This window comes from Jatropha curcas, chromosome 3, assembly GCF_041381405.1.
Source record: "Jatropha curcas cultivar XTBG-Jc1 chromosome 3, XTBG_Jcur_1.0, whole genome shotgun sequence".
Taxonomy (NCBI): domain Eukaryota; kingdom Viridiplantae; phylum Streptophyta; class Magnoliopsida; order Malpighiales; family Euphorbiaceae; genus Jatropha; species Jatropha curcas.
Genome location: NC_143153.1, coordinates 8,126,662 through 8,154,033, shown reverse-complemented (window position 1 = coordinate 8,154,033; position 27,372 = coordinate 8,126,662). Strand labels below are relative to the sequence as shown.

The 27,372-nt window shown below is 31.8% G+C and overlaps 3 protein-coding genes across 9 annotated transcripts; 2 read left to right on the top strand and 1 right to left on the bottom strand.

The window, feature by feature from the left end:
• Nucleotides 1-534: 534 nt before the first annotated feature.
• ICL (isocitrate lyase) lies at nucleotides 535-5,403 on the top strand. The gene is made up of 3 exons (XM_012230968.4): nucleotides 535-645; nucleotides 3,264-4,869; nucleotides 5,012-5,403. The coding sequence occupies exons 1-3, from the start codon at nucleotides 616-618 to the stop codon at nucleotides 5,110-5,112; spliced, it is 1,737 nt and encodes a 578-aa protein (XP_012086358.1). The 5' UTR covers nucleotides 535-615; the 3' UTR covers nucleotides 5,113-5,403.
• Nucleotides 5,404-6,369: 966 nt separating this feature from the next.
• On the bottom strand, nucleotides 6,370-17,669 carry LOC105645377 (immunoglobulin). 4 transcript variants are annotated; one of them, XM_012230966.4, is made up of 14 exons: nucleotides 17,298-17,666; nucleotides 15,674-16,092; nucleotides 14,602-14,679; nucleotides 13,666-13,823; nucleotides 12,224-12,299; nucleotides 11,109-11,176; nucleotides 10,673-10,931; nucleotides 9,765-9,857; nucleotides 9,532-9,638; nucleotides 9,385-9,438; nucleotides 9,071-9,154; nucleotides 7,615-7,778; nucleotides 6,817-6,963; nucleotides 6,370-6,678 (listed from the first exon to the last, which is right to left on the bottom strand). In XM_012230966.4, exons 2-13 carry the CDS (start codon nucleotides 15,975-15,977, stop codon nucleotides 6,819-6,821), a joined length of 1,590 nt encoding a protein of 529 aa, XP_012086356.1. In that variant the 5' UTR covers nucleotides 15,978-16,092; nucleotides 17,298-17,666; the 3' UTR covers nucleotides 6,370-6,678; nucleotides 6,817-6,818. The 4 variants fall into 4 exon arrangements, with proteins under 4 accessions (XP_012086356.1, XP_012086357.1, XP_012086354.1 ...); XM_012230967.4 differs by having other exon boundaries at nucleotides 6,370-6,672; XM_012230964.4 differs by having other exon boundaries at nucleotides 6,370-6,963.
• A 1,556-nt stretch (nucleotides 17,670-19,225) lies between these two features.
• Nucleotides 19,226-25,996, top strand: LOC105645376 (tropomyosin). Of its 4 annotated transcripts, none has more exons than XM_020683771.3 (4): nucleotides 19,226-19,617; nucleotides 21,101-21,257; nucleotides 23,169-23,294; nucleotides 25,879-25,996. In XM_020683771.3, exons 1-4 carry the CDS (start codon nucleotides 19,432-19,434, stop codon nucleotides 25,905-25,907), a joined length of 498 nt encoding a protein of 165 aa, XP_020539430.1. In that variant the 5' UTR covers nucleotides 19,226-19,431; the 3' UTR covers nucleotides 25,908-25,996. The 4 variants fall into 4 exon arrangements, with proteins under 4 accessions (XP_020539430.1, XP_012086351.1, XP_012086352.1 ...); XM_012230961.4 differs by having other exon boundaries at nucleotides 25,873-25,996; XM_012230962.4 differs by lacking the exon at nucleotides 25,879-25,996 and adding an exon at nucleotides 23,491-23,814 and having other exon boundaries at nucleotides 19,227-19,617.
• The last annotated feature ends 1,376 nt before the right edge of the window (nucleotides 25,997-27,372 follow it).

Below are 27,372 nucleotides of genomic sequence, written 5' to 3'. Positions count from 1 at the left end.
ATAAATATTTTTATATAAAGTTTAATAGTAATCAAATGGGATCGAATGAATTTCGATTATCAAAAATCTGATTCAAATCAAATTCAATTATGAAAAATAATAAAATCCAGCTAAAATTGAGTCAAATATAGTCTTTAGTCAAAAATCCAAACAGTAAAGAGACAAACAGTTAAACAACAATAATATTTACGAAATATTTTTCAAGAAATATATATGAAAAAAAAATCGAAGACAAACAGAAAAACAGAAATCAGTTATATAGCTAGAAATGGTGACATCATAGTAAAAGAAACGAGACAAGTTGCATGTAGTGGGGATGGCATACGTGCCCTGCAAATGCACCTCCCAAGGGACATATTTCATACTCTTTCTGAAGATAACAATTGCAAATTTATTTTTATTTATTTATTATCAAAGATAAGATTTTAATTTGAGAAAATAAATTATTACAAGTGGAAAAATCATTTTCTTGGTTTTTGTATTTCTTTTTGTCTCTTTTCCATTCCATCCTTCGGTTATAAATTGATGAGCTCATTTAGCTCTTTTACATGAACTTCTCTTAGTTTACACTCAGATCAAACCTCACACTCTTCCCTGCAAGTTAAAGCTTTAGCCATGGCCTCATCTTTCTCTGTTCCTTCAATGGTATGTCCAAATTACCCTTCTCTCTAGCTATTATTAATAATTTAGTTTTTAATCTTATTGGTGATTATTTGCAATGCATTTCCTTCATATATAGTTTAATTCTGCCACAGCATATATATATATATATATATATATATATATATATACTTCTAATTTTGTTTTAGAAGGAGAGATTGAGATTTTTCAATCTCTTTCATATATAGCAAATAGATTAAATGTTTTTTTAATGTAATTAAACAAAATTTAATTAGATGGTTGCTACACCATTTAGAATAAGCGATCTCAGAAGTATCATGCAATAATCTAAAAATAATACCATCATGAGAAGGATTAAAACATTATTTGTGAAGAATTATAATTTATACACTTTTATCTTTTATTTAATTATATTGTAGAATTAATATTTTTATTTCATTTCAAGTCGCTTCAATTTTATTTTTGTCACTTCATATGAACTTTTAGAAAATTACAGAATATTAATTTTTTTAATTTTACCTTATCTTTTAATATTTTCACTAAATAAATTTATTATTTAAAAATTATTATAAGATAGTTTAATTAATTAAAATTATTTATCTTTTTTTTAAATTGAGATTATTTAACAATTTTCTTGATACTTGTATAATTATTTTAAAGGGCACTTGAAATGACGAAGGCAATAACTTCTAGACATAAACATGCATAATGACATTTATGCATCTGTCTATGTGGCATTATATATATATATATATATATATATATATATATATATATATATATATATACTTTATTCTTATCTTTTTAAGCAATAACATTCGAACGGTCCAACTGGGTCCATTAGCTTGTCAGAGTTGTTACTCCGGATCGGCCCGGACAGGCCTGTTTCCGAAATCGGACAAATTCAGCCGATTTTACTTTTGAATTACTTGAGGAAGAAAACTTCAACTATGACTATGACTGAATCGAATAAAAAAATATTTGTTACTCAGTGACTAGTTCAATAATTACTCAACTTTTTTAAATTGATTTAACTCTAATTGAAATTTGACGTCGATATCTCTTGTTTTAAAATAATTAGTTGTTTTTACAACGTGGCAATGCATGTTAATTACACTCGTAATTATATGTTGATTTTTTATACTTATTTAGTTTTTTATTTATATAATTAAAGTATAAATTTTTATTTGGATTGAGATAAATATAGTGGATTTTTATATCTACAGTAATTTTTTTTTAAAATATATATTGAACTGTAAAATCCCATTGAAAAAAAATTTGATACATTTATTTCTCCCTTTAAAATAACAATTTAAATAAGAAATATGTCATTTATATTCTCTTCAACATACTGATTCATATAGTTTTTGTTATACGCTAGTTGTTTTTATTTTTTTTGTTTAAGCACCAAATCGATTTATAAAAATCATCATATAGCTTTTATTTTACATTTTATAATTAACTTATATGTCTTGTTAATAACTTTCGCTGTAATCTCTTTCCGTAAATAAATATACTTTAACAATAGAATAAGAAAATAATCTAATAAATCAAATTAAATATTTATAAACAATGCTAAATAATTTTTATTTTTTAATTAAAAAATTTTAACCATACCCTTTATTAAATTAAAATCTTAATTATCTAAATATATTTATTTAAACTAAATTCAAAAAAATAAAAATTTATAAATTGCTCATATTTACACATATTCATTTAAAATTTAAAATAATAATGTTGAAGATAAATTACAATAATAATAAATAAATAATAATAACAATAATAATAATAATAATAATAATAATAATAAATTATTATTACAATTATTAAATTATTATTAATAATTTATATAATAATATAATGAGATAAAACATAATTAGGAATAATAATATAATAATAATAAAATTTTAAATTTTCAAATGCTTAATTATCTCTATGTTCTATTAAAAAAATAAAAAAAACCAATCAAATTATAGAGATATTATATATATTTTTATGTTAAAATTTTTTTAATCGGCGATAACTAAGATTATTTTAGAGTATTTTAAATTTTACAAGAATAATATAAGAAATCTCATTATTTCTCTCCTCATTCTCACTTTTATATATAGTATAGATAGATAGATAAATATAGATATAGATTACTTCTAAATTAAAGTTATCGGTTATTTTTATTTTCTTAATAATTAAAAGTTGCTTTTAGGAAAAATATTTTGGAAATCATTGGTTGGTTGATAGCTCTGAGGAGACATGTTTAGTAAATTATTGGTTGATTAATCATTTTTTTTTTCAAAAAAAATATTTTCTTAGCTAGTTGCAAACTGTCAATTTGATTTTTATTAACTAAAACAATTAAAACTAAATAAATCTAAACTTTTATGATGTAAAAACTCAATTGAACCAATTACTTTTAAATGAATTGATTCTGTAATTAATTTTGAAGTTTTGATTCATTTTTAGGTAAATTTGGTTTCAATTTTAAATTTAATGAAAACTGAATCTAATCGAAATTAAAATTAAACCAAATAGATTAATTTGATCTGGTTCGATTCAGTTGGTCAACGGATTTATGCTCAACTGTAATTTTTTTTTTTTTTTATGTTAAAACATTTTTTAACCCATATTAAAAATATTGTGAACAGATGATGGATGAAGAAGGGAGATTCGAAGCAGAAGTTGCGGAAGTACAATCATGGTGGAACTCAGAGAGGTTCAAGCTAACCCGAAGACCATACACAGCAAGAGACGTTGTAGCACTGAGAGGAAATCTCAAACAAAGCTACGCCTCAAACGAACTGGCTAAAAAACTATGGCTAACTCTCAAAACTCACCAAGCTAACGGCACTGCTTCAAGAACCTTCGGTGCACTTGACCCAGTTCAAGTCACCATGATGGCTAAACACTTGGACTCCATTTACGTTTCCGGTTGGCAATGTTCCTCCACCCACACTACAACGAATGAACCAGGCCCTGACCTTGCTGATTACCCATATGACACCGTTCCAAACAAAGTCGAACACTTGTTTTTCGCTCAACAATATCATGACAGGAAACAAAGAGAAGCAAGAATGAGCATGAGCCGCGAAGAAAGAGCAAGAACTCCTTATGTTGACTACTTAAAGCCTATAATCGCCGATGGAGATACTGGGTTCGGTGGTACTACTGCAACTGTCAAGCTCTGCAAGCTTTTCGTTGAAAGAGGAGCAGCTGGTGTGCATATAGAAGATCAATCTTCTGTTACTAAGAAATGCGGTCATATGGCTGGGAAAGTACTTGTTGCTGTCAGTGAACATATTAATAGGCTTGTGGCGGCCAGGCTTCAGTTTGATGTTATGGGTGTAGAGACAGTTTTAGTTGCAAGAACTGATGCTGTCGCGGCGAATTTGATTCAAACAAATGTTGATTCGAGAGATCATCAATTTATTTTAGGCGCCACAAATCCGAACCTTAGGGGGAAAAGTTTGGCTGATATGTTAGCTATTGGTATGGCTAATGGAAAAACTGGAGCTGAACTTCAAGCTATTGAGGACAACTGGCTCGCAATGGCGCAACTTAAGACCTTCTCTGAATGTGTAATGGATGCTATAAAGAGTATGAATAATATTGGAGAAGGCGAAAAGAGGAGAAGAATGGAGCAATGGATGAATCAGAGTAGTTTCGATAAGTGCTTGTCTTATGAGCAAGCAAAAGATATTGCTGAAGGATTAGGAGTCAATAATTTGTTCTGGGATTGGGATTTGCCTAGAACTAGAGAAGGGTTTTACAGATTTAAAGGGTCTGTTATGGCTGCTGTTGTTCGCGGCTGGGCTTTCGCTCCTCACGCCGATCTTATATGGATGGAGACTTCAAGTCCAGATTTGGATGAATGTACTAAATTTGCTCAAGGAGTTAAGTCCAAGCAGCCGGAAATTATGCTCGCTTATAATCTTTCACCCTCTTTTAACTGGGATGCTTCGGGCATGACCGATCAACAAATGAGGGATTTCATTCCTCGGATTGCGAGATTAGGATTTTGCTGGCAGTTTATAACGTTGGCAGGTTTTCATGCTGATGCTCTTGTGATTGATACATTTGCCAAGGATTTTGCAAGGAGAGGAATGTTGGCTTATGTTGAGAAAATACAAAGAGAGGAAAGGAATAATGGGGTTGATACTCTTGCTCATCAGAAATGGTCTGGTGCTAATTATTATGATAGGTACCTCAAGACTGTCCAAGGAGGCATCTCTTCCACTGCTGCCATGGGCAAAGGCAAGTCTCTCTTTCTCTCTCGAAATATATTTTTATATTTCTCCGAATATCCTTATATATCAAACCTTTGACTTTTCAGAGATAGTCCGTAATGGAGAAGTGTTTTTCTGATTATTTGTTTGTTGTCAATCTTATTTTGCAGGAGTGACTGAGGAGCAATTCAAGGAGAAGACATGGACAAGGTCAGGGGCGACGGAAATGGGCAGTGCAGGAAATGAAGTGATTGCCAAATCAAGGATGTAGGGGAGGCCAGCTTTTATTATTTGGAATATTATAACCAGTTCTCATATTGATGAACTGGGGATTAAATAATTTGTGGCAATAAATTTATAAGCGATTGGGCCATCCTGGGCTCATGTTTACTCTATTTTTCCGTTTTCACAAAGCCATTTGGTTCTTGTTGGCATTTTGGTTCTTTCAGCTCTCCAAAGCTTTTGTTAGAAATTGAACCTATTTACTGTTTGTTGTAACTTTCTTTTATTCATTGTTTTTTGTTGTAACTTAATTGGTTTGTTTCTAATGTTTTCCATACAATCGAAGTGCTTTTTTTTTTTTTTTTTTTTTTTTTCATTTCTTTCATTTGCGGACTGTATTAAACTTAACTACACATGATGCAGAGAGATGAGAGTATCTCACCATTCACAGGGGAGAGAAACAAATAAAATAACAATAATGAAAATCACCTATTAATTTGGTGTATGAGGAGTCATATAACGTAAGTAGGTAACTAAATGTAGTTTTCATTCTTTTTTTTTTTTAATTGAATAGTGAGATTCAACTTGGACCCATTTTATAAATAAAAATAAATAAATAAATATTTAATGCAACATAGATAAAAAGTAAAGTCTTTACTAAATTACCTAATTTGGTAATTTATAGACTCATATAAGAGCGCATCAATATATCTTTTATGTAAACAAAAAATACTTGTCTGTATTGAACTTATGATCAATTCTCCTGCATCCATCAATATTAAATTGACATGTTTAAAGAGAAGACAGAGGAAAAGCAAAAAAAAAATGCACTGACAAACAAATTCTAAAGCCTAAGAGACAGTACAATATATCATATACGTTGGAGAAATTGATGTTCTTGTTGGTGGTTATATGCGAAGAAGAAGAGATATCAATAGGGTTAGCTATTCAAATTTTAACTCAGGCACCTTAATCCTTAAATCAGAACTAATGATCAAATGTCATCCTACTAATATAGGAACATATAAACTATGAGCCTGATGCATAAATTCCCCATGTGCTTTTCATTAAAAAATAAATAAATAAATAACCTTAATTTTAAAAATAAATTCATAATGCCATGAATCATAATAAATAGAAAAAATTAATATAATATGAATTAAATATGGATTTTCATATTAGTATTAAGTTATTAGATCATTAATTCATACATTAGATTATTTTTCATATTTTATGTATATGAAAATTGTGTTAAATTTATTATAAGATTAATCATATTATCTAATTATAATAATATGTATAACTATTAAATTTAAAATTACTTATTTATTTAAAATTTATGTAAAAGAAAATTGAACATGTTCAGAAATCTTGCATATTTGCATATGGTTTTACACAACTAAATTTGAATGTATGAATATACTGTCAATGAATCATTAGCTCACTTCTTTTAATTTTTCATTTTCAAATTTTCAATTTACATCACAGGAGGTGATGGGAATTTCTTTTGACAGCATGGAGTAGAAAATGGGTATCCGATCACTGGACCAACAAAATCTCCTGTTTACAACCTTTAAGAACCCATACGGGGAGATGTCCCTGTTTTACTCTGCATCTTCATAAACTTAAAACTTAGCTCCTCATGATAAGCCATAAATCTCCAAACAAAATCTCCTTAAATTTAATCAAGTTTGTGGAGAAGCTAATTGATTTAATGCTCCTAAATATAACAAATAAAATTTGCAAGATGTACCTTCAAGTAGAAAGCCACAAAGGCTCCGAAGAGAAATTCTTCTCATCTCGGGCATGTGCAGCAGTACCAGGTGGAGGTGCATGCACAGTAATGGGGAGAACCCACTCGCTCTTGTCTCTACCCTCTACCAGAAGAGGATGATCATATCTGCATTTGGAAAGATCAATAAAAATTTAATACAAAAGAGATGCGAGAGGCAACTATACAAATCTGAAGAATAAATCTGCAAATTTAACTTTTCCAGTATTACTGCTGAAAAGACATAACAATCTGAGTTGGACATACATCTTTATCAATGCATGTTTGGATGTGGGTCTGTAATTGTTTTCCATAACTGACAGTAGGCAGAACTAATGAAAATGGCATGAATAGCGCCGATCTTGGTGGAGAAAAACATAGGGATGGGAAACTCTCACACAAGTTTACTAATTACCCATATTTTGGTCAATCCTCAGCAATGTCAAAACCTACCGCTAAAAGTAATATGCCCATAATCAACATTTCATAAGTTTTCCTCTTATTACATGTAAACAGGTAGCTAAGTAGTTCTCCAGTGACTTTGATATCTAAATGATTTAGGGATTCAACTTGGCAATTCAACTTAGCAACCAAGAGCATGTAAAAACCAATACCAATTAGATATTTTTGTTGTTCCTGAAAATAAATAACAGACAGCTACAATCCAACTGTCTCTGCCAGCAGCAGCATACAGTAATTGGATATTGAATGCAAAATCTATGATCAAAGATCGAAAGAACCCTTGCAACAAATGCTTCATTAAATGCTATTTGGAAATACCTTGTCCAGTCCACATTCTTTGGAGTGGTAAAAAATTCAAATCTTAGAGCCCATTGCACAGAGATGTGTGGAGTGGAAAAGGACATGGGTCCATCCATGGGAAGTGAAAAAAGAAAGCTGGTCTGCACCAAATCTGCCACAACCTCATTATGATCACTCTGAACCTGCAAGGATGATGGGATAGCTAAAATAATATTTTAAGTGTGTCAATTAGCAGATAAGATTTCTATGTTTACTACTGCCAACACGCCTGAAGTTCACAACATTAAAATAAGCAGAAAGGAAGAGGGAGGGGAGGGGGTGAGGTGCCGGAAGATCTTCCAGCTACATATTTCTGTTTTAATTTTTTAATTTTTTGGTGTCGCATAAAAAGTGTTTGGCTCTTCTAATTTGTCTAGTTCGTACGTCTGATCAATTTTTCACTCTAAGCGATGATAATTCTATTAGAAGATAGAGAAAGTAGGACAATGCTCTTTTTATTGATAAGCAAAAGAAAAAAACATGCTTGAATAACAAAAATCAGAAGATAAATATATGTACACTTAAGACTGGAGCAGTTTAGTTTTTTATCGTCTAAAATATGTATGTAAAGGAAAATACACTTTATGCACATTTGTAAAAGTTCTGCATATCACTCTAAAAGAGTACAACCTTTTTAAGCCAAACAACTTATATACTGACAAACAAGATGTTTAACTCTCTGCTAGTTCACTCTAGATATTATTATCACCCTGCCTTCGATTAGATACTACATGCAAAGACCATTCCCAAAAGTCAACTGATTATTGCCATTTTAAAGTACAGGATACTGCTAAGCAAGCTCTCTGCTATTTCCATCTCGAGAAAATTATGGAAGTAGATTTGATTAGATGGTGAAATGCAATAATTACTCTCATTCCTGGAACTGATTGCTGTCACTTAAGTAAAAGCTTTCATGGTCGATGCCTCTCTATCAACCATGTGGAATATCATAAAATGGCAGGAGTCAAGGAAATTGGGTAAAATATTAAGCTGTGAGGAAAGCATCATGCCACAAAATATACTTATGATTAGATCTCAGCACCAGATATGAATCTATTAAATACATCTATCACAATTACTGAAATAACCAAGCAACAATAACTACGATTGTTTTTGCTTACCATGAGTTCCTTTCAGTTCTCAAAATATCGAACACAATAACTTGGTCTTTGAATTGGGAATAATATTAAATTGAGATTCTAACATAACTAAAACTCTGCACAATTTCTATATCAGCTTTTGGACATGCAAACACATTTAATAAGAATATACATGTAGCACTTGTAGGGAGATAGATGTCAATGCAAAAATAGTAACAATCATTCCCCCAAAAAAATGTGTTAATCAGGAAAGTCTATTATTTTTTCCAAAGTATAACTTTTATGGTATGTGATAAATCCATCAACTGAGAAACATTGCATATACCCAGACATACCTTTGTCATTGTTAGGGAATTCCTGCGAGAAGGATGAACAAAACGTCGGTTTATAGTCTCTGAAGTTTCCAGAGTTATTGAGACCTACAATATATCAATCATCCTTCCAGTCAACTTCAATACTATAGTAGTTCCCAGTTTGATACATCTAAAGCGCTTGATGCAACACTTGATGGGCTGAAAGCATTAATTGACCGTGCAGCAGTCTAAAGGGATCAAACTCACACTAAGATAGATATTTTCAGTTTCACAACTGGTTTCACATTTACATACATCTGCAGTCATATTTTTTATTGCTTGTCATTGGCCGTTACCTCAAGGCATCTCCTAGATCCTTCTTCATGAAAAAATGTGAGAGTTCCACCAATCTGTCAGTAAAATAGGTTAGTAAAATTAGGAAAAATAATGTGAATGTTAAATCTCTGAAAAACATGCTTAAAATATACATAACCCGCCATTACCATGTCACCGAAGTAATAAGTGGAATCAGAATTCTTCGGAGAAAATCTAAGCAGAACTTGATCATCCATCCTTATGTTATAAGACCTTCCTCGAATGAAGCTTTCAGCTGCAGAAAATGTTGCAAAGTTTACCAGCATTGCAAAACTTGTAAGTTAACAGTTATAGGTATATCTAAAATATATGAGAAGTAGTTTTAATATTAAAAGGAAAAAATAAAAGTCTCATAATTTACATTGAACTGGTTCACTGGTTGGTATAACAGGTGCAAAGGATTCCCCTAAAACACCATCTTCAGATTGAGGTTTCAGAATCTTCTGCTGCTGACCTGAAGAAACAATAGATGGAAACTAGTCAAGTGATGAAATATTTGGTTCAAAAGATAATGATGGTGCCAGCAGAGGCAATAACGAGGCTATCAATGGCAGCAATAATAACAATAATGGCAGTGTGCAGTGATGAGAGTGGCAGCAGTTTCACTTCAGCGGTGGCAACAGCAAGCAAAGCTTGAGATGTTCTCTGTTGGTGATAACCACGTCATTGGTATGGCAGCAGTAACAATGATAGTGGTGGTTATGTTATTACCAGCAGAAGTAGCGTACCTTTTCCAGTAATAGTAATAGTTCTGAAGAAGATACAGATTCATGCATATTTTCTTTTAAAGCAAATGAGAAACAAGCAAAAAGCTTCACAAGGGAATAAGATAGAAAATAAGTTTCAGTTGTTTTTCAAAAATCGATACAAATTTGAAAACATGGAAACTGTTAATTCTAAAAAAACAGAAAAACAATTAGAAATTCAGTCTTCTGTTTGTACAGAAATAATTTCCTGCACACACCCATATTTCTAAGTAAAAAGGACCCTAAGGTACCCCTTTGAACAGGATTTCGGTTCAGTCTGTGGTCATAGAGTTATCAATTTAACATGAACAATTTGTTCTAGGGGCACAGTAATCACCATCTAATTTGTAAGTTGTGTGCCATATTAGCAATGAAACCAACATCCTTCTTTTCTTTTTGGTGCATTATTAGTATTAATTAACATGGAGTATAGACCTTTTAGCTATATGTAGTAAACAATGAGTTTAATAAATAACAAATAAATATTACAGTTGTTATAATCACTAATTCAGTCTCCACTTACCTGAACTAGAATCATATAAAACCTCAGCCACAGATAGTCGAGGAAGTGCAACATTTGATGACAAACTTGTACGTCCTGTTTCAATATTTGAAGCATCCTTATGTGAAGACCTTGCTGCAAATGATTGCAAGGACAAAGAACTACCAAACATCTTGTCTATGCTTTCTTTAGTGGGATTGTAGGAAGAAATGGAAGAGACTTCATCTCTGGAACTGTCATAACCTTCCTCAACTCCATCTTCTAAATCATTTACTCTAGACTGTATCAGAAAACAAATTGAATAACTCAATCTATCAAATTTCAAATAGCTAGCGGAAGGAATTGCATGGGTGAATGTAAGTTAAAATGACACTGAAATAGAAACTCCAAATACACAGACTTCATATATCATATATCACAAGTACGATCCATTCAAAATGCACAATGAACTGCCTACCCATTCAGAATCTCCATCCATAGCTTTCCAGTATACATCCAGTTGGAGGGTTGTAGAAGGAACAATTGCTGACGACATCAATATACAAATGTTATAGTCTTTCAAGGGATATATAAAACAAATAAAATCCAATGTCTCTTACCAAAAAAGATCTTCTAAATGCAATATTTTATATTAATATGTAGAAATGCAGTTAGAATACATAATAAATATTAAAGTTATAATCATTTGCAAGAAGCATAAAAAGAAAGACAAAAACAAGGATCAAGAAAAGTTTTACCTTAAGGTGCAATGTATTTAATAAAAAAAATATATCCTTTGTGTTCATCATGGATATAATCAAACAAAAGAATTGAAAGCCAATATTTATAACGATGGAAGGTCAAGAAAGGGAAAAAAATAGAAGAGCAAAGAAAGAAAACAGATGTTAATAAACAAGATGACACAAACTCCTGCACAAATTGTTGATTGTATGTCTTAAACTTGTAGTGAATGGAAAAACTGGTTTATCAGTATTTCTTATTCAAGATGCAATGGAGTATAAGGCCATATTTTCTGATTTGTACAACAGTATGGCTAGCATGTTCACGTTTTAGATTTCAGGCCAAGATGCATACAACTCTTGGCAGAATGATACTTAACATCACCGAATATTTATCCATCTGCAGCTGCAATCAACTTGGAGCTTCTTAAAAGTATCTGCAGAGTCTAAATCTCCAACAACAATGAACTCTTGAAGTTTCTTGGCATACAAATTTGTAAGTCTATTTCCAACAAGAATTTGTTATTTTTTCAAATTTTGCACAAGCAGCTATTCAGCTGAGTTAAGGTCAATATACATGAGTGTTATATGTATGGTCTTAGGTCACTTGTCTGCTGATTAAATTTCTCAAATCCTAGATAGTAATTAATTTCTCAAGAAGTTTTAGAGACAATGGTATCTCAAAAACCAACCAATGCAATGATAGCAATTACCTCTCTTTTTCTCCTCAATCCTTGCGATTTAATAGATACTATCACCTGAATTCTAATAAACCCCTTTGATTGTGAACATTACCAAAGCAAGCAACAAATAAGTTCGTGGTTCAAGCAAATGGGAAACAGAAACTACTCACCATCATGCTGACCTTCTTCCATAAGCAGGCCATTGCTCTTCTGAGTCACCCATATTTGTAATGGGACACGAGCTTCCTACCAGAAGTATAACTCCATATGAGAACTTGAATTCAAAAATTGAAAAGCCGTAAGTGATAAAAAGAATAAAGGGTTTTCACCAAAATCAATGCATCTATGCTAATAAGAGCAATACTAGTTGCTAATAAATGGCAACAACATAAAAAAAACTAAGTTGCGTGTCAGGAAGAAGCAGAAAATTGTCTTTGATATTCTATCAATCCTGTCATGTTCCGTGATAATAAAGGCATAAACGTCCATAAATAAAGCATCAAGGAAGCATTGTAGTTGTATTGCATGAGTGGACCACCAGAGTTCACAATCCACTAAAAAGGTTGCACTAATGTGATAATAAAGAAAGACTGAGAAATGGCCCCAAGAGACTTAACTCAGATACAAAAAATAACTGTTCGAGCCATTTCTTATCCATAAACCAAAGTTGAACAATTTTTTGAGAATAGTTAGGGAGAGGAGGAAATACTTCTTCTTGATACTCTTACTAATTTTAGACAGTTCCCAGGAATTGAAAGAGGAGTGCCTTTGGGTTCGAGGAAAGGTATCTGATCTAGCTAATAGTTAGCTCTGGAGACTTAAATTTTGGTATAGAAGACTGCTTCTTGAGAATGGTATTATCTTATACACTTTGTTGACTCTCTCTTTTCTGCACCTCCATGAAGTCCTTTTAGTATTTTTTTCCTAATCCAAGGAGAGAGGAAGGGATAGAAAGGGAGAGGGGAGAGCAATGGCAGGAAAGGCCTAATGAAACATGCTAAGCATCATATACAACTCAATTTTTTAAGCTAAAAGCTCAACAGTGTGACCTGTATGCTACATACATGAAAAATCTTATACATAATTAGAAAAGCATCGTAGAAAAAAAAATATCATGTGAACTATCTGGATATTTGGCATGTCACTAGCAATCAACATATGATATTTAAATTTTTTTTCCAGGCAACACATTAGACATTTTCTTGAGGTGATAATAAAAATTAGTACATCAGAATAGCAAAAATCAATATGTCACAATAGCAAATTAATCATACATGGAATTGTGACCACAAAATCAACCACAAGAACAAGTGTGATGTAATACATGATTAATTTAAAGCTAATGCACCTAGAAAGAATATGTAATGCATGATACAAAATTTAAGACATCACTAAGTAAACTAACACTTATCAGCAGTAAAGTGCCAAGAAATTCAAACCAGTCTGATGGATAAATAGCTGGAGACAGTGCACTGAGTTATCCATGCCATCAAATAGCTAGAGACAGTGCACTGAATTATCCTTGTGAATAACAGAGACAGATAGAGAAGGCAAATAGAAAGAAAATCATTTATGGACCCTCAAAGCAAGGGAGATAATCAAGGAAACCCACCAGTTCAATGAGATCTTTTGGTGAACCTGAGGGAGACTGCCCATTTTCCAATATCAGCCATCTTCCAAATAATGTACCTTTAACATAGTAAAGATAGCGAATGGTAGCACCACGATATGATGGTGGTATAATGCTAGGTAGCACAGCTCGCACAACATCTGTGGATTGCATAAAGCGATTTGCTTAATGAATTTACAAGAATGAACTATTGGTATTAAATAACTTGAAAAAGGTAATATAATGTAACTAACTCATTATATTAAACATATATTCAGAAAATCAGAATATAAGCATAATGTATCAGGATTACAACAAAGCGTGCTAAAGCATGAAACAGTTTGTTAGCAGCCTTTTATTCACAAACACTCTTGTGCAGAAAACAAAACTAGTTAAAGTGCGAGAACAGAATGATTTCCCTCTATCAGCCAATAATTATATAGTACTAAAGGAAAATTCAATGAAACAAACCAGAGGGCTTGGATAATTGAATTCAGTTTCAGGCAACCAAGTCAAGTAGGATTAAAACTGGACTGATTTACACAAGTTCAATGATGTTGTTGTACAGAATAAAACTAGCTAAAGTGGGAATAAATAAAATGCCCTCCGAATGCACATTGTTAGCACCTTTTCACCCAATGATGATATAGTACTAAAGAAAAATCCACTAAAACAAACCAGAGGGCTTGAATAATTGAATTCAGTTTCAGCCAACCAAGTCAAGTAGGATTGAAACTGGACTGATTTACAGATGTTCAATGTTGACAACTGTAAATATAATTATGAAGACAATCAACAAAAGGATCCATTTTTATCCACTTAACATTTTTTAAAATAGAAATCATAAAGGTGAAAAGAGCGGAAGACTAAATAACTATCACTGTTATGGTAATCAATGTAAACGAAGAAAAATAAAATAAAAATAGAACCTTATCTTACATGTTTTTGTGGCACCAGAGGACAAAATCTGATTAGAAACTAAAGATGATGTTGAGCAGTCCATAAAGACATGTTCACCTGCAAAGGTAAGAAAGGAATATAACCACTAAAATAAAAAATAAAAAATAAAAAGATCAAGATATTCAACATTCTTTATTTTCCTCCTTTCATTTTGCCAACCAAAATTCTATTGACATCACAAGTCTGAATGCAAAAACAAATTCCTGGCTACTTCTATTAATTGTATTTGGTAAGTCGAAAAGAGGCCAAGAGGACTGTTCAAATTGATTATAAATTGGGAAAAATGGTAAGAAGAGAGAGAGAGAGAGAGAGAGAGAGAGGGGAAGAACATTGGAGTAATCCGCTTTGCCATGGTTTGTTGACAGAAGAAGTTTAGGAAAAGAAAAATAAAATAGAAAGTAGCACATGAGATTACAAAAACTTGTCACTCCAAATTGAAAAGAAAGGGGCGGGAAAACGAGTCAATTTTCCATATAACTATATAATAATTTCTCCCAAAAAATAGTGGGGCAATAATTGTAATTTTATCATTGAAGAACAATTTTAACTCACCTCACCCCCAAAAAAAAAAAAATCTAGAGAAGACAAAATTACTTTCCTACCTCAACTTCATTTCCTTCTTTCTTATTACTTCCACATCCCTTTTTGCCTGATCTTACCTTAAAAGTCCACAACATTTTTTCTGGCAAATCAAATAGTCTTCCCTTTTAAAGACAACATATGTGACAAATATTAAGTGAAAGAAACAAAAATTTGTGAATGTTAAGTACTTCCAAAAAATGGCCTAATACATAGATTTGACCCTGAACTTTGGTTGATTCCCCATGTGGCCCCTTCAACTTTCCGGGTGTTCAATCATGACCCTGCACTTTCACATCTCATTTTAACGAGAGGTAATGTTATTATTGCAATGTGAAAGTGCAAGATTATGATGGTCTCTCGCAAAGTTCAACGGGCCACAAGGATAATTGCCGAAAGTACAGGATCACATTATGCATTAGGCCTTTAAAAAATGTAAAAAGGAAGACTAAAATTGGAAAATTTTACAAACCTCTACGCAGTTTACTTCCAGGCAAATGCTTCTGAGTAGCAAACCATTGAGGATCCAACTTCTCGATACCTTTAATTTCAAACCCAAGCTTCTCAATTATCAATGAACTTAAAATGCTTTCTGAGGTGCCATTATGGATGTTAGATATCTCAATAGTAACCAAAATGGAATCACCAGGCCGATAAACATCCTTATCTGTTTGCAGTTTTATTGTTGGTTCCAGCTCCCTTTTAAGAGTATCTGATGAGTTATTGACCTTGTTCGAACCCACACTCCCAAAAAATGAAAATCTAGGTGTCAACATACTGCCAACTATTGTCGTTGATTTTTCCTTCGTGATACTTCTATTATTCTTCAAGTTCTAAATTAATTAATGGTGCAGGAGATGAACAAGTTTAAATAGCAATCACAACATTATCCTGAAAAATTAAAGCCACAAAAATTATCAGATATTGAATTTTAGATTACCTATTATGAGAGGAACAATCTATGGAAGCCAAAAAAATGTGCACAACCATAAGACTACACTATGTACATAGATGACACCTGAGTTCCTTTTGAACGGTGAAATAGAGGATGAATGGTAACAAAATTCAAACAAGAAGCTGCCACAATTGCTGTCTCAAGAAAGCAGGAGGTGATAAAGATACTAAGAAAGCACAAAGAACTAGCAAGAGCAAGAGGTGACAACCTAATAAAACAATGAAGACAGATAATATGAAGCGAGGACAACAAGCAGACAGGTGAGCTAACAGTAGTGACTCTCCCCAGCGCAATCGAGCAATTTTATACACGTACATTAGAGCTCAATTGGGTTTTGAATTGTGAAGCTACGCAAACTACGGACTCGCCAATTTACAAACAGCAACAAAAGGGAAAACGAGAGATTGCAACATGGTAGGAAAAAATTTAGCCGAATGAACATTAAAGAAGTTCAAGCAATTAAATGGACTTCCAAAGTAAAAACCGTATTATGCAAGCAGTAGCCTAATGAACAGGGAAACAGCTTAAGCTGCTTACTCACTCAGTTCACACCCGGCAGCAGAACAAAAGCATAATTAAAATAATAACGCTAAACCTAAGGAATTAATTCTATTAATTTTTTCTTGCATATTCAGTATTAGAAAGTAAACAAAATATAAAAACCACAATAAATCTTTCTTTTTGCATATAAACTTTGAACCAAACCAAATCCATTTTAGATTAACACAGAATTAAAAGAACTTTAACAGTAAATTAGTACATACAAACTTCATTTGCTCCCAATGATAATTTTTATTAAACAAAAAAAAAAAAAAAAGCATAACTCTACTTCCAAGCAATTATGGAGGGAATACATGCAAATCAAAGATCAATACCAAATTTTGCTTAAGCAATTACATTACATTACATTCCAGAAATGTACTACTTGAAGTTGAACAATAACATTAAACTCTATTCATAACTATTTCTCTTGTAATTTTTGCATCAATTGTTCAAATAATAAACTTAACTACCACTATTATTATTATTATTATTAAATACAATTTCATTATTTTCTCCAACAAAAAGTAGACCAAAATTAAAACAAATTTTACATGTTCTGAAAAGAAAAAAAAAAAAAAAGGTTTCCGTGATCTGTTACCTCTATCCATTACTTGATCTTCGAGAAACGAATCCGATAAGAGTGAAGAGTATCTCTTCAACTCTACCACTGGATTCTCTCTTAGAAACCAAAGAGCTCAAGGTAGTGCGTTTAATGACAAACTAAAAAAAGGAAGAAGAAGAAGAAGAAGAAGAAGAAGATGATAATTAACAGAAAACGAAAAATTAGATTAGAGTGGAACAAAAAGAATGCGTTTTTTCTTTCAATGTTGGGCTTTTCTATGTCTTTGATGGAAGAAGGAGATCAATAAGAGGAGTTGGCAGCAGCGAGAGAGAACGCAGGCTTTTCCGTCTCTTAGAGAATAAAAAAAAGAAAGAAATAAAAGAAAAGTGGGTTCTTAATTGACCAAAAACCACTAGGCCTACTGATTAAGTTAAAAACTGGCTTTGACTGGAACATGGCATGTTTATAAATCAGACAAATAAAATTAAATATTTTTAAAAATATTTTGATTTTATTTTTTTTAAATATATGTTCAAAGATATTTTTATTTTAATAAAAATATTAAATTTATTATTTTGATTCATAAACTTCTAAACTCTTTTCATAAGCTCAAAATACAGTGTAAGCTCAAATTCCCTCTGGCCATACAATGCGAAAAATACTCAAATTGTGGCCTCAACTTGCACTCTATATTCAATTAATTCATTTTTCGCCTTTTCCAAAAAAAAAATCATTAATTTACAGAAATTGAATTAAATTATCTAGTTTTTACCTTGTGCCAACATGCTTGCAATTTATCCAAAAATCAAAATTTTTTTTTTTTTATAATTTATCTTCTCAACTTCCAAAAAAATTTGAAAGTAATTAGATCGGACTGATAACGGGTATAATGATACTGGGTATAACTGATAAGAACATATCAAGAGAACCAATTGGGTCTAAAACTCACTTGTACATATTGTGCATATCTAAGTTATTATTGGCTTTTGTATAATCTGATGTAGCATTGTAAATATCTTGAAATATTTGTTATTTTCACACAATACAAACAAAACCCAATTAAACTTGCTTTATTTTCTAATTTGAATTTTTTTAATTTCTCTCATCTTGACTTGTTAATTCACCCTATCCTAAGACACTCTTGGTAGACACGGACCCAACAGACTCTCTCCATTTGATGTATTAAAAAAGTTTGTTTTTGATACAGATATGAGTTAAAATCTAAAAGTTCTTTTTTCTCCTTTTATGGGCGGCCAGCTCACTGGTGGTTATCTTTTTTTCTTTTTATTTTCTTTTTTCGTTTAGTTTTTTTTTTTTAAAATAATTGTCAAATCTGTATACAGATACGAGTTATTGTCATCCGATTATTTGAGATTTAGCCCATATATTGAAATTTTGTTATTAGATATAATTATAATTTATTGTTGTCACTGTTATGGTAATTTTGTCTAACGTCTTTTATTATTTGAATAATTATGAAGAAATAAGTGTAAACCTTCCAAAAAAATTTAAAAGTAATTAGATCGGACTTGTAGGAAAACTATGGAGTACATGAATAGCTACCAAGTGCAACACAAATATTATGCTTTGTCTACTCTATATATTTCAAATCAAGATTGTGTTTTTTTATTCTTTGTATAAATGGTTATTATTAGATTTACTATATAAAAATATAGAAACATATTAATTTGTAGAAACATATTGATCTGTTTCTTATATCTGTATACAGTTTCCTTTTAATGAAAATTCTAATTTGATTTCTTCTAAAAAAAGATTGCCCTACGAGATTCAATCATTTTTATAACACAAAATTTACAGTCATTATGAAATTTTAGTGAAGAGTGAAAATTTTATTTTTTAATAATATTTTGATGTCAAACTTGACATTTCTCGCTCTAAAGAGTACATTTTTACGTTTATGAATAAAAAAAATTATAAGAAAATAAAATAGCTCTTTTCGATTTTTAGAAAATAAAAAACTAAGAACACCCAAATTTGAGATCTTAAGATCACAGAACCTTTGAATTTTACGGTTTGGTTTTTTGGTTATCCTAAAGAGATGGTACAAATCTAAGGCAGAGTAAAACGCAGAACGCAATCACATAATTATTTTTCTAACTGCAATACGCAATCACACAAAACAGCGGCACTTCGTCAAATTCCAGTAACAATGGAGGAGAAAGACAAAAACAAAGTAAGCAGTGAGGAGAGATGGAAAGGAGCCATAGCCAATCTAACGGAGATGGCTTCCAATTTGGACTCTCTCCAGAAACTATTACTCAAGAAAGCTGTCTTTGTTGATGAAGAGACCTTCGCTAAAGCTTCCCTAAGCTCTGAACAAGCCCGTACAATCAAGGTATGTTATCTCTCTCACTTTTTTAATTTTTTATTCTTGCAAATTTTCTATTTTATCAGACCTAATTTTCATGATCTGAGTTTTCCATTTTAGAATAAGGCTGATCGTAATGATGATATGTTGATTTTGGAAAACTGGGTTATTCTTCTCTTAATATTCTATTGTTATGGAAAACTGGGTTATTCTTCTCTTAATATTCTATTGTTAGTGTCTTTTTGTATATCCGAGAATGGTGAAAATTGTGGTTTTGTAGGTAATTGCACTGATTTGAGTGTAATTGCAGAAATATTAGGAGTAATGCTTGAGATTATAGTGAATGGTTTATTAATTGACTCCAGTGATGTGGTTTGCCATTAGGGGATACTAGGATAGGCCCTTCTTGTTCATAGTGATGGTTGAAGGTTAGAGGGTGTAACTGATCATACTCACTCAACACACTATGCTTTTTGAACTTGACTCAGTTTCGGAACTTAGGGATTGAAACTAGGATTGAACTCAACTTGTTCTTATTTTCACATTCTCAAATTCAAAATATGGGATGAATTTGAAATACTTGAGCTCAATTCAATCTCTAGTAAAAAGTTAGCTAAATTTATTAGTTATTTTGAATTCAATTTATAGGTAAGGGATTAGTTAATAGTTTGTTTCATAATTATACTTTGTCTTCAGTTATTTATTGTGTATTTGTTTCAAAATCAGAAGCATAAAAGAATAATCAAGATAACAACACGATTAAAATTAAGGTGAACATGTTTAATGATTTTGAATTAAACTGTAGGATGACTCTTGGTTTTTGTTAATGGTGATGAGCTAGTGACTATTTGTACTTGATAAGAAATTGAAGAAGCTGATTGAGAATCATTGGGATAGTTGAAGGCATGAAATTGTGATTGTTAATACAAACAAAACAAAGGAGGTGAGGAATTGAGGACGAGCTCTCACTCTTGATTGGAGAAGAAGAGGGTTGGTTTATTGAGGGATTTGATTTGTCTAGAGAATTTGATAGGGATAAGTGACAGGATTATGTGTGGAATATCTGATTGGGTTTTGGAATAACTATTCTGTAGTTATGTTTGAAATTTGCATTCCATAGATTTGAGGAATAACTTTTCTTCATAACCTAAAGCTGCATATAATTATTCCATGTTGAACTGCTGTTCTATTCTGTTTCTATTCTGTGAACCAAACATGGCCTTAATGTTTGGGCCTTCTGTTAATATGTTTGTATAAAATGAGTACGAAACGATTCATTATTAATTAACTTAGATTTCAGCAGAGCTATGACCAATTGACTAGCGTATAGATATATCTCATATAAGTAATTGTATGTGTAGTCAATTAAATTTCATTGCTTACTTCCATATTTTACTGCATGCTGTTTAATCTTTTTTGATATCATGGGCTATCAGCCTCCTGTTTTGGTCTGAAATTTCTGAAGGGCCTGTCAAAAGTTTGTAAATAATGCAGTTTATATTGTATATAGGTTCTTGAACAAAGGGTAGAGACTTTGGAAAGAGAACTTGATGCTGCCATTTCTGCTGCTGCTCGTGCTCGTGCAGAAAAGAGACAGGCTGAGGCAGCACAAAAAGCTGCAGAACTACGTGCACAAGAAATTACAAGAGAACTTGAGAACACCACGAGTATGTGCACCAACTCTATTTTGAAAACATACATCTGTGTGGGATTTTATGCTCTAATAGTTAGAAAATAGGAAAAACCCAATAGGTAGAGAACTCAAAAATGGAAAACAAAAAGTTGTTTAGAATAGAACTTCTTATTAGAATTGAACTCTTTGTTGCAATTTTTTACATTTAGCTTTGATAGAAGCCTATTTATACAAGAGTTCATAAGTTAAACTATAGTTATTAAAGGCACACCTCTGGCGCGCCTTACTTAAGGCTCAAGAGCTTGTGCCTTAGCAACTTCACTCAGGCTATTGCTTCTAGGTAGAGGCATGCGCCTTTTTTGCTCCTAAAGGCTCAAGAAAGGCCCACCTTTCTATTTTTTGTTTTCCTGAACAAGACACACAGAGTTTTCTTTCAATATAAAGTTGTCTAACCCACATCCGCAGAAATAAAATGCAATACAAAAGCCAGTGATGTGCTTTGTGATCCAGCCTCCAGTTCTTCATGTAGTTTTAGCCAAAAGCCCTCCAAATATGCCTTTCTCAACTGCTTACATAAAATAAATAAAATACAACACAAAAGCCAGTGATGTGCTTTATGATCCAACCGCCACTCCCTCATCTAGTTTTAGCCAAAAGCCATCCAGATATGCCTTTCTCAATTTCTCTTCCTATATTTGCTTTCTATTTTGCTTTCTTTTTTTCTTTTTCTTTTTTCATTTTCTTGATTCTACTCTTGTCTATATTAACTCCAATATCTTAAAATATAACTTGTTATGTTGCCATTTCTTTCCGGATTTATGTGTGTTTCTTTCCATGTTTTTCTAATTTTTATCCTGTTTTTTTGATATCTTGAAATATAATTTCAGATTTATGTGTTTCAATTTTTTCTTTAATTATTGCGCCTCACTTCCTAAGGCGTGCACCTTAGGCTAGCACCCAGGCTCCAGCAGCCCTTTGCACCTTGGTGCGTCTTTAATTACTATGAGTATTAAATAAAGTAATTAACTCTAGTTTGAAACTTAAGCTCTAAATATGCAGTAAGAAACTTGTTTTAAGAAGGCTATCTAATTCTATCAAATGGCAAGTTTTAAAACTAAAGTTTTACATGCACTTAATTTGGGAACTCTTCATTTACTCTTGAAATTACTAAAACATAAATGCATTTAACAAAATTGGTTAATATTCTAATAATCTGTCATAGAGAAAGGGTAGGAAAACAACTGTAGCAATCCCCTAAAAGTTTAAATCTGAGCATCACTTTTCTATATCATACAATGCACCTCAGATGACTCAAGCACCAAATCAATTTTATATGTTTCATCTTTTGCACCTTAAATATGGAGAATTAGCCATTAGGCCAATATTTTTATTTTTTCCATTGATGAATATCATGCATTTAAAGTAGGAACTGTCCCTTCATCAAACTCCTATACTGTGGAACTGAAGTGCAGCTGAAAAATATGTTATGATTCTTACCATCGCTTACAATATTGGATGACTCTTTATGAAGACCAGTGGGTGTCTTCTACTCATTGTATAATGTCATGAATTTCTGGACATTACAAGTCTCCTTTTATGTATTAATTATGGTTAGGGTAAAAGCTATTTTGAATTGCAACATTTGTGAAAAATTTGAAGACAGCTGTTTTCATTTTATTTGAAAATCTCCCTTTTACCCAGGGTCTTTAAGTGTCCCTTTAACCAATCATTTTGTGCACTTAATTGTGGTAATGACTCCTTTTTCCATTGACAACCCATTTATAACGAGCTTTATGATGTGGCAGCCCTATCACCTTTAGACATTTTAAATATCCTTGTTGTTTTGTTTCTAGGTTCTGGTTCATGTCTTATAAATAAGGATAATTCAAAATGAAAGTTATTACTTGTGATTGACAATATAATTTATATATGTATTTGGATGCAGAGGTATTTGAACTGCACATGGAGGAGCTGCGTGCAAAGCAAGAGGAAATATCTAAGCGTGATAATGAAATTAAGCTTTTGGAAGCTATAATTCAGACACTTGGTGGGAAAGAATCACATTCTTCAAGTGGGTAACTCTATACTCCTTTTCAATTTTGCTTTATTTTGTCAATTGGGAAACTGAGGGTTGTAAAATTCTGGGCGGGTCTAGTGTTGTACATTGTTTTATTGCTGAAAATGAAAGATGCAAGAACTCCTTAAGCACTTCATCAATTAGTACAGTGAACCATTTGTTATTTGCTTGATTACATGATGAATAACAGTTGCGGTGTGGGATTGAATTCTCAAGAATCAAAACATGGTAAAGTTTGAAAAGAAAAAAGAACAAAAAAGGATAGTTGTGAAGTGCTGCAACATGTATGACTCTGTAGAGCTTAAAGTGTACTCGATGACTTCCAAAACAGGCCTTATATGAAGTTTTGGTCATAATTTAATTTTCTGTGGGACTTTGTTAAGCTCCTTGGGAACCAAACTGGAGGGTGGGAGTTGCTTTGATGCTTGATTTAATAATGTTCTTCCCATCTATCAATAAGGAAGGAAAAAAAAAAAAAAAAAAAAAAAAAAAAAAAAAAAAAAAAAAGGAAAAAGGCTTACTTCTAAAAATATTTAGATTTTTCAGTCAAACATATAAAAAATTATTTAAATTCCTTTTTTTCCCTCTAAGCTCGAATAAAACATAACAAAATAAGGTAATTTTCATCCTTCCCTCTCTTCCTCCACATTTTTATTTTCGGCCTTTTATCATTTCCCTCTCTCAAACTAAACTAACCCTATTGGTTTTAATTTTTAAAACATAATCAGCTTCATAAGAACTCAAATTTGATTTGAATTGAATTGGAATGGCATTACTTTCAGTTGCATTCTCGAATCTGACATGGATTAAACTAGAACGCCATTCTTGATGCATAGAGGTGATGGCAGCACATAATGCATACAAATTACGAGAAGTTCAATGGGATATTAGTTGCATTTTGGATATGTTTTAAAGATAAAAGTCCCATTTTTAGTACATGTGCTTACTTTGATAGCCTGTTAAACAATTCCATTGACGTTTTATTTAGGTGTAAAATGACTGGAAAATAGACCTAAAAATAGAGTATTAACCTTCAGTTGATGACCCAGTTGGAGGTGATCTATTAATGACCACATTGAGAATTATTTCAAGAGCAATATTGTAAAAGGAGGTCATATGCTTTTCAAAATACCTACTTTGCTGTGTTTATCAAAAGAGAACGTTCAATTTTATTGCAAAACAGTCTACCAAGACCTTTGGCTAAAAGACAAATTGATTATTCTTGGAGACATCATCCATTGAGGTGATTGTTGAAAACCTTACTATGTCAAAATCCTAATTGAAGAATCAAAAACCATCCAAGGCTTATTGAAAATGAATCATACACCATATACAAAATAAAAAAAGAAACCCTAAAGAAGGGGAGAATTGAGGGGACTACAAAAAAGAGAGTAGCATACAACAATTAGGAAAATTCAAAAATAAAGCAGCAGAGAAGTGGGATTACAAGGAAAAAATAAAGATCCATGGAATTTTGGAGGTTGAGATATTTGATGTTTGGGGATAGACTTTATGGAACCTTCCCATTGGCAGTTGATTATGTCCCTAAATAGTATAGGTTATTGCTACACCAACTAATGATGTGAGAGTGGTGATAAATTCTTGAAGAAATTTGTACTTACCAATATGGGGTGTCGCGAGTTCTTATCAGCTATAGGGGAACTTATTTTTGTAATCGTTTTCTTGGAAATACTTTTGAAAAAGTATAAAATCACCCACAAAGTAGCAATCCCCTATCATCCACAAACCATTGGACAAATAGAAATTTTCAATCAAAAAATTTAGGGTATTTTGTAGAAAATGGTGAAAAATGCCGGAAAATACTGGCAATAAAGCTAGACGATGCTCTTTGGGCTATAAAATGGCTTACAAAACCCCGATTGGAATAATACCCTTCAAACTAGTGTTTGGAAAACTATGTCACCCAGCAGTAGAATTAGAGCACAAGGCTTTTTGGACGATCAAAACACTAAATATTGATCTGAAAGATGTTGGTGAACGAAGATTATTGTAACTTGATGAGCTTGAGGAATTAAGAATGGATTCTTATGAAAAAAAGCCAAAATATACAAAGAGAGGACCAAAGCATGGCAAGGTAAGCACATTCGGAGAAAATAATTCAAGGAGATTCAGCGTTACTATTTAACCCCGCTTGAAGCTCTTTTCGGGAAAATTAAAAGTCCTATTGGTCTAGACCCTTCCAGGTAATAAAAGCATTTTCTTATGGAACAGTCTAAATTCAAGGAAAATTTTCCAAACCTTTCAAGGTCAATGGCCAGTGTTTGAAGTCATACCTGATCGAGAAGGTATACCATAAGGATGGAGCCACTCCTTAATGGAGCCACTAGATTAATATAGAACAACTGAAGGTCAAGCTAATGACCTAAAATTAACGCTTATTGGAAGGCAACCCAATAAATTTTTATTTATTGTTTGTTTGTTAACTTTTTCCTTTCTTTTATTATTATTTATTTCATTTTATTTATTTTATATTCCATTATTTTAACATTTCTCTTTTTTTACCATTAGCATTTTCAATAATTAATTGTCCTGTATAAAATTGTTCTCAAAGATGAAGAGGTGGAGCACTACGGAACACTGACATAATGGGCTTCTAGAGGATTATTTCACAAGCTGCCACATGTCACCACAAGAATTCAAAAAAAAAAAAAAAAAAAAAAAAAAAAAAAAGAGAAGCACTGGGTAGAGGCGATAACATTTAATTAAAAATGAAGGTCCACTTTCCAGATGCACAAGGTCTGCTTTCTTACTTAACAACTGTCCACTTTTTGTTTTAATAAAGAACACGTGTATTGCATGCATAAATATTATGTGTTATATTTTTAAGTTTCTTTTCCTTAGTACTATAGGTATGTACACTCCCTCCGTTTCAAAATTTAAACTCCCTTTCGTGTTAAAACAATCGGCCTGCTCTAAGCCTTTCTTTTTTATTCTTCAACCAAACCCTTCCCAATGATGCCTCAAAAAAAAAAAAAAAAAAAAAAAGAGGAGAGGTGAATTGAATTTTCTAAAAATTTGAATTTTAAAAATAAAATCAGAATTTTGTTGCAGTGGAATTAAAAAATATTTGTGAAAGTTAGTTATCAAGTTTGAAACTTCTTCATAAAACTTATTGCAAGTCTAGAAAGACTTTGTGAAGAACAGTTATTGCATTTAGAACTGCTTCACAAAACTTAAGCAAATTTAAAAAGACTTTGTGAAGAATCAGTTATTATATTTAGAACTGCTTTACAAAGTTTATTGCTATTTAGAAAGATTATGTGAAAAACAGTTATTATATTTTAGAACTGTTTCACAAAACTTTAAGCAAATTTAGAAAACTGATTATAATTCATATTGTGATTTATACTGATTGTGGGAGGACATATTAGAACTTGGTATAATCACAATATAGAAATCCAGAGTTCTAATGTTCCACAGATATAAAGATTGGTCACATTTGGAAACAGAAACTCATTAATAACTTTGCATTTTTGAAAAGATTAACAGTTGTGTAAATAAAATATAATCAAGCAGAACTTCAGAAAATAAAAAAAAAGATAAACACAGAGATTTATAGAGGTTCGGCGCTAGCTCGCCTACATCCACTTTCCAAGACTAATTTTGAGATCCTCCACTATGTTATATTTTTTTAAAGGTAAGAGACAAACCAACTTTATAAGGAAATAGATCAACGCCTAGATCTAACTTTTGTCGAACTAGATTTTCCAAAGGTTCTGGTCAACTTCAACCCTTTTTGTTTTTGTAGAGTACAGAAACTCACATCAAGATATTAAAATCTCACACAAAGAGAAGGTCGCTTGATAATCTATTACACCATAGTTGTTCACCTAAACTATTACACAAAAGTTTTTCATTTAAAGTTTACAATAGATTACAAAAATCTATATAGACAGGGAAAACGCAATTATAAGCATAGAAATAACAGAAAACAGAATTAAAGTTTAGAACTGTTCTTCAGAAAATGTTGTCATCAGTTTTCTTTTCTCTTGAAAAATATTTCTTGAAGATAGAAGAAAAGAAATAAGGAGGTTTGAAGAGAGAGTTTTGA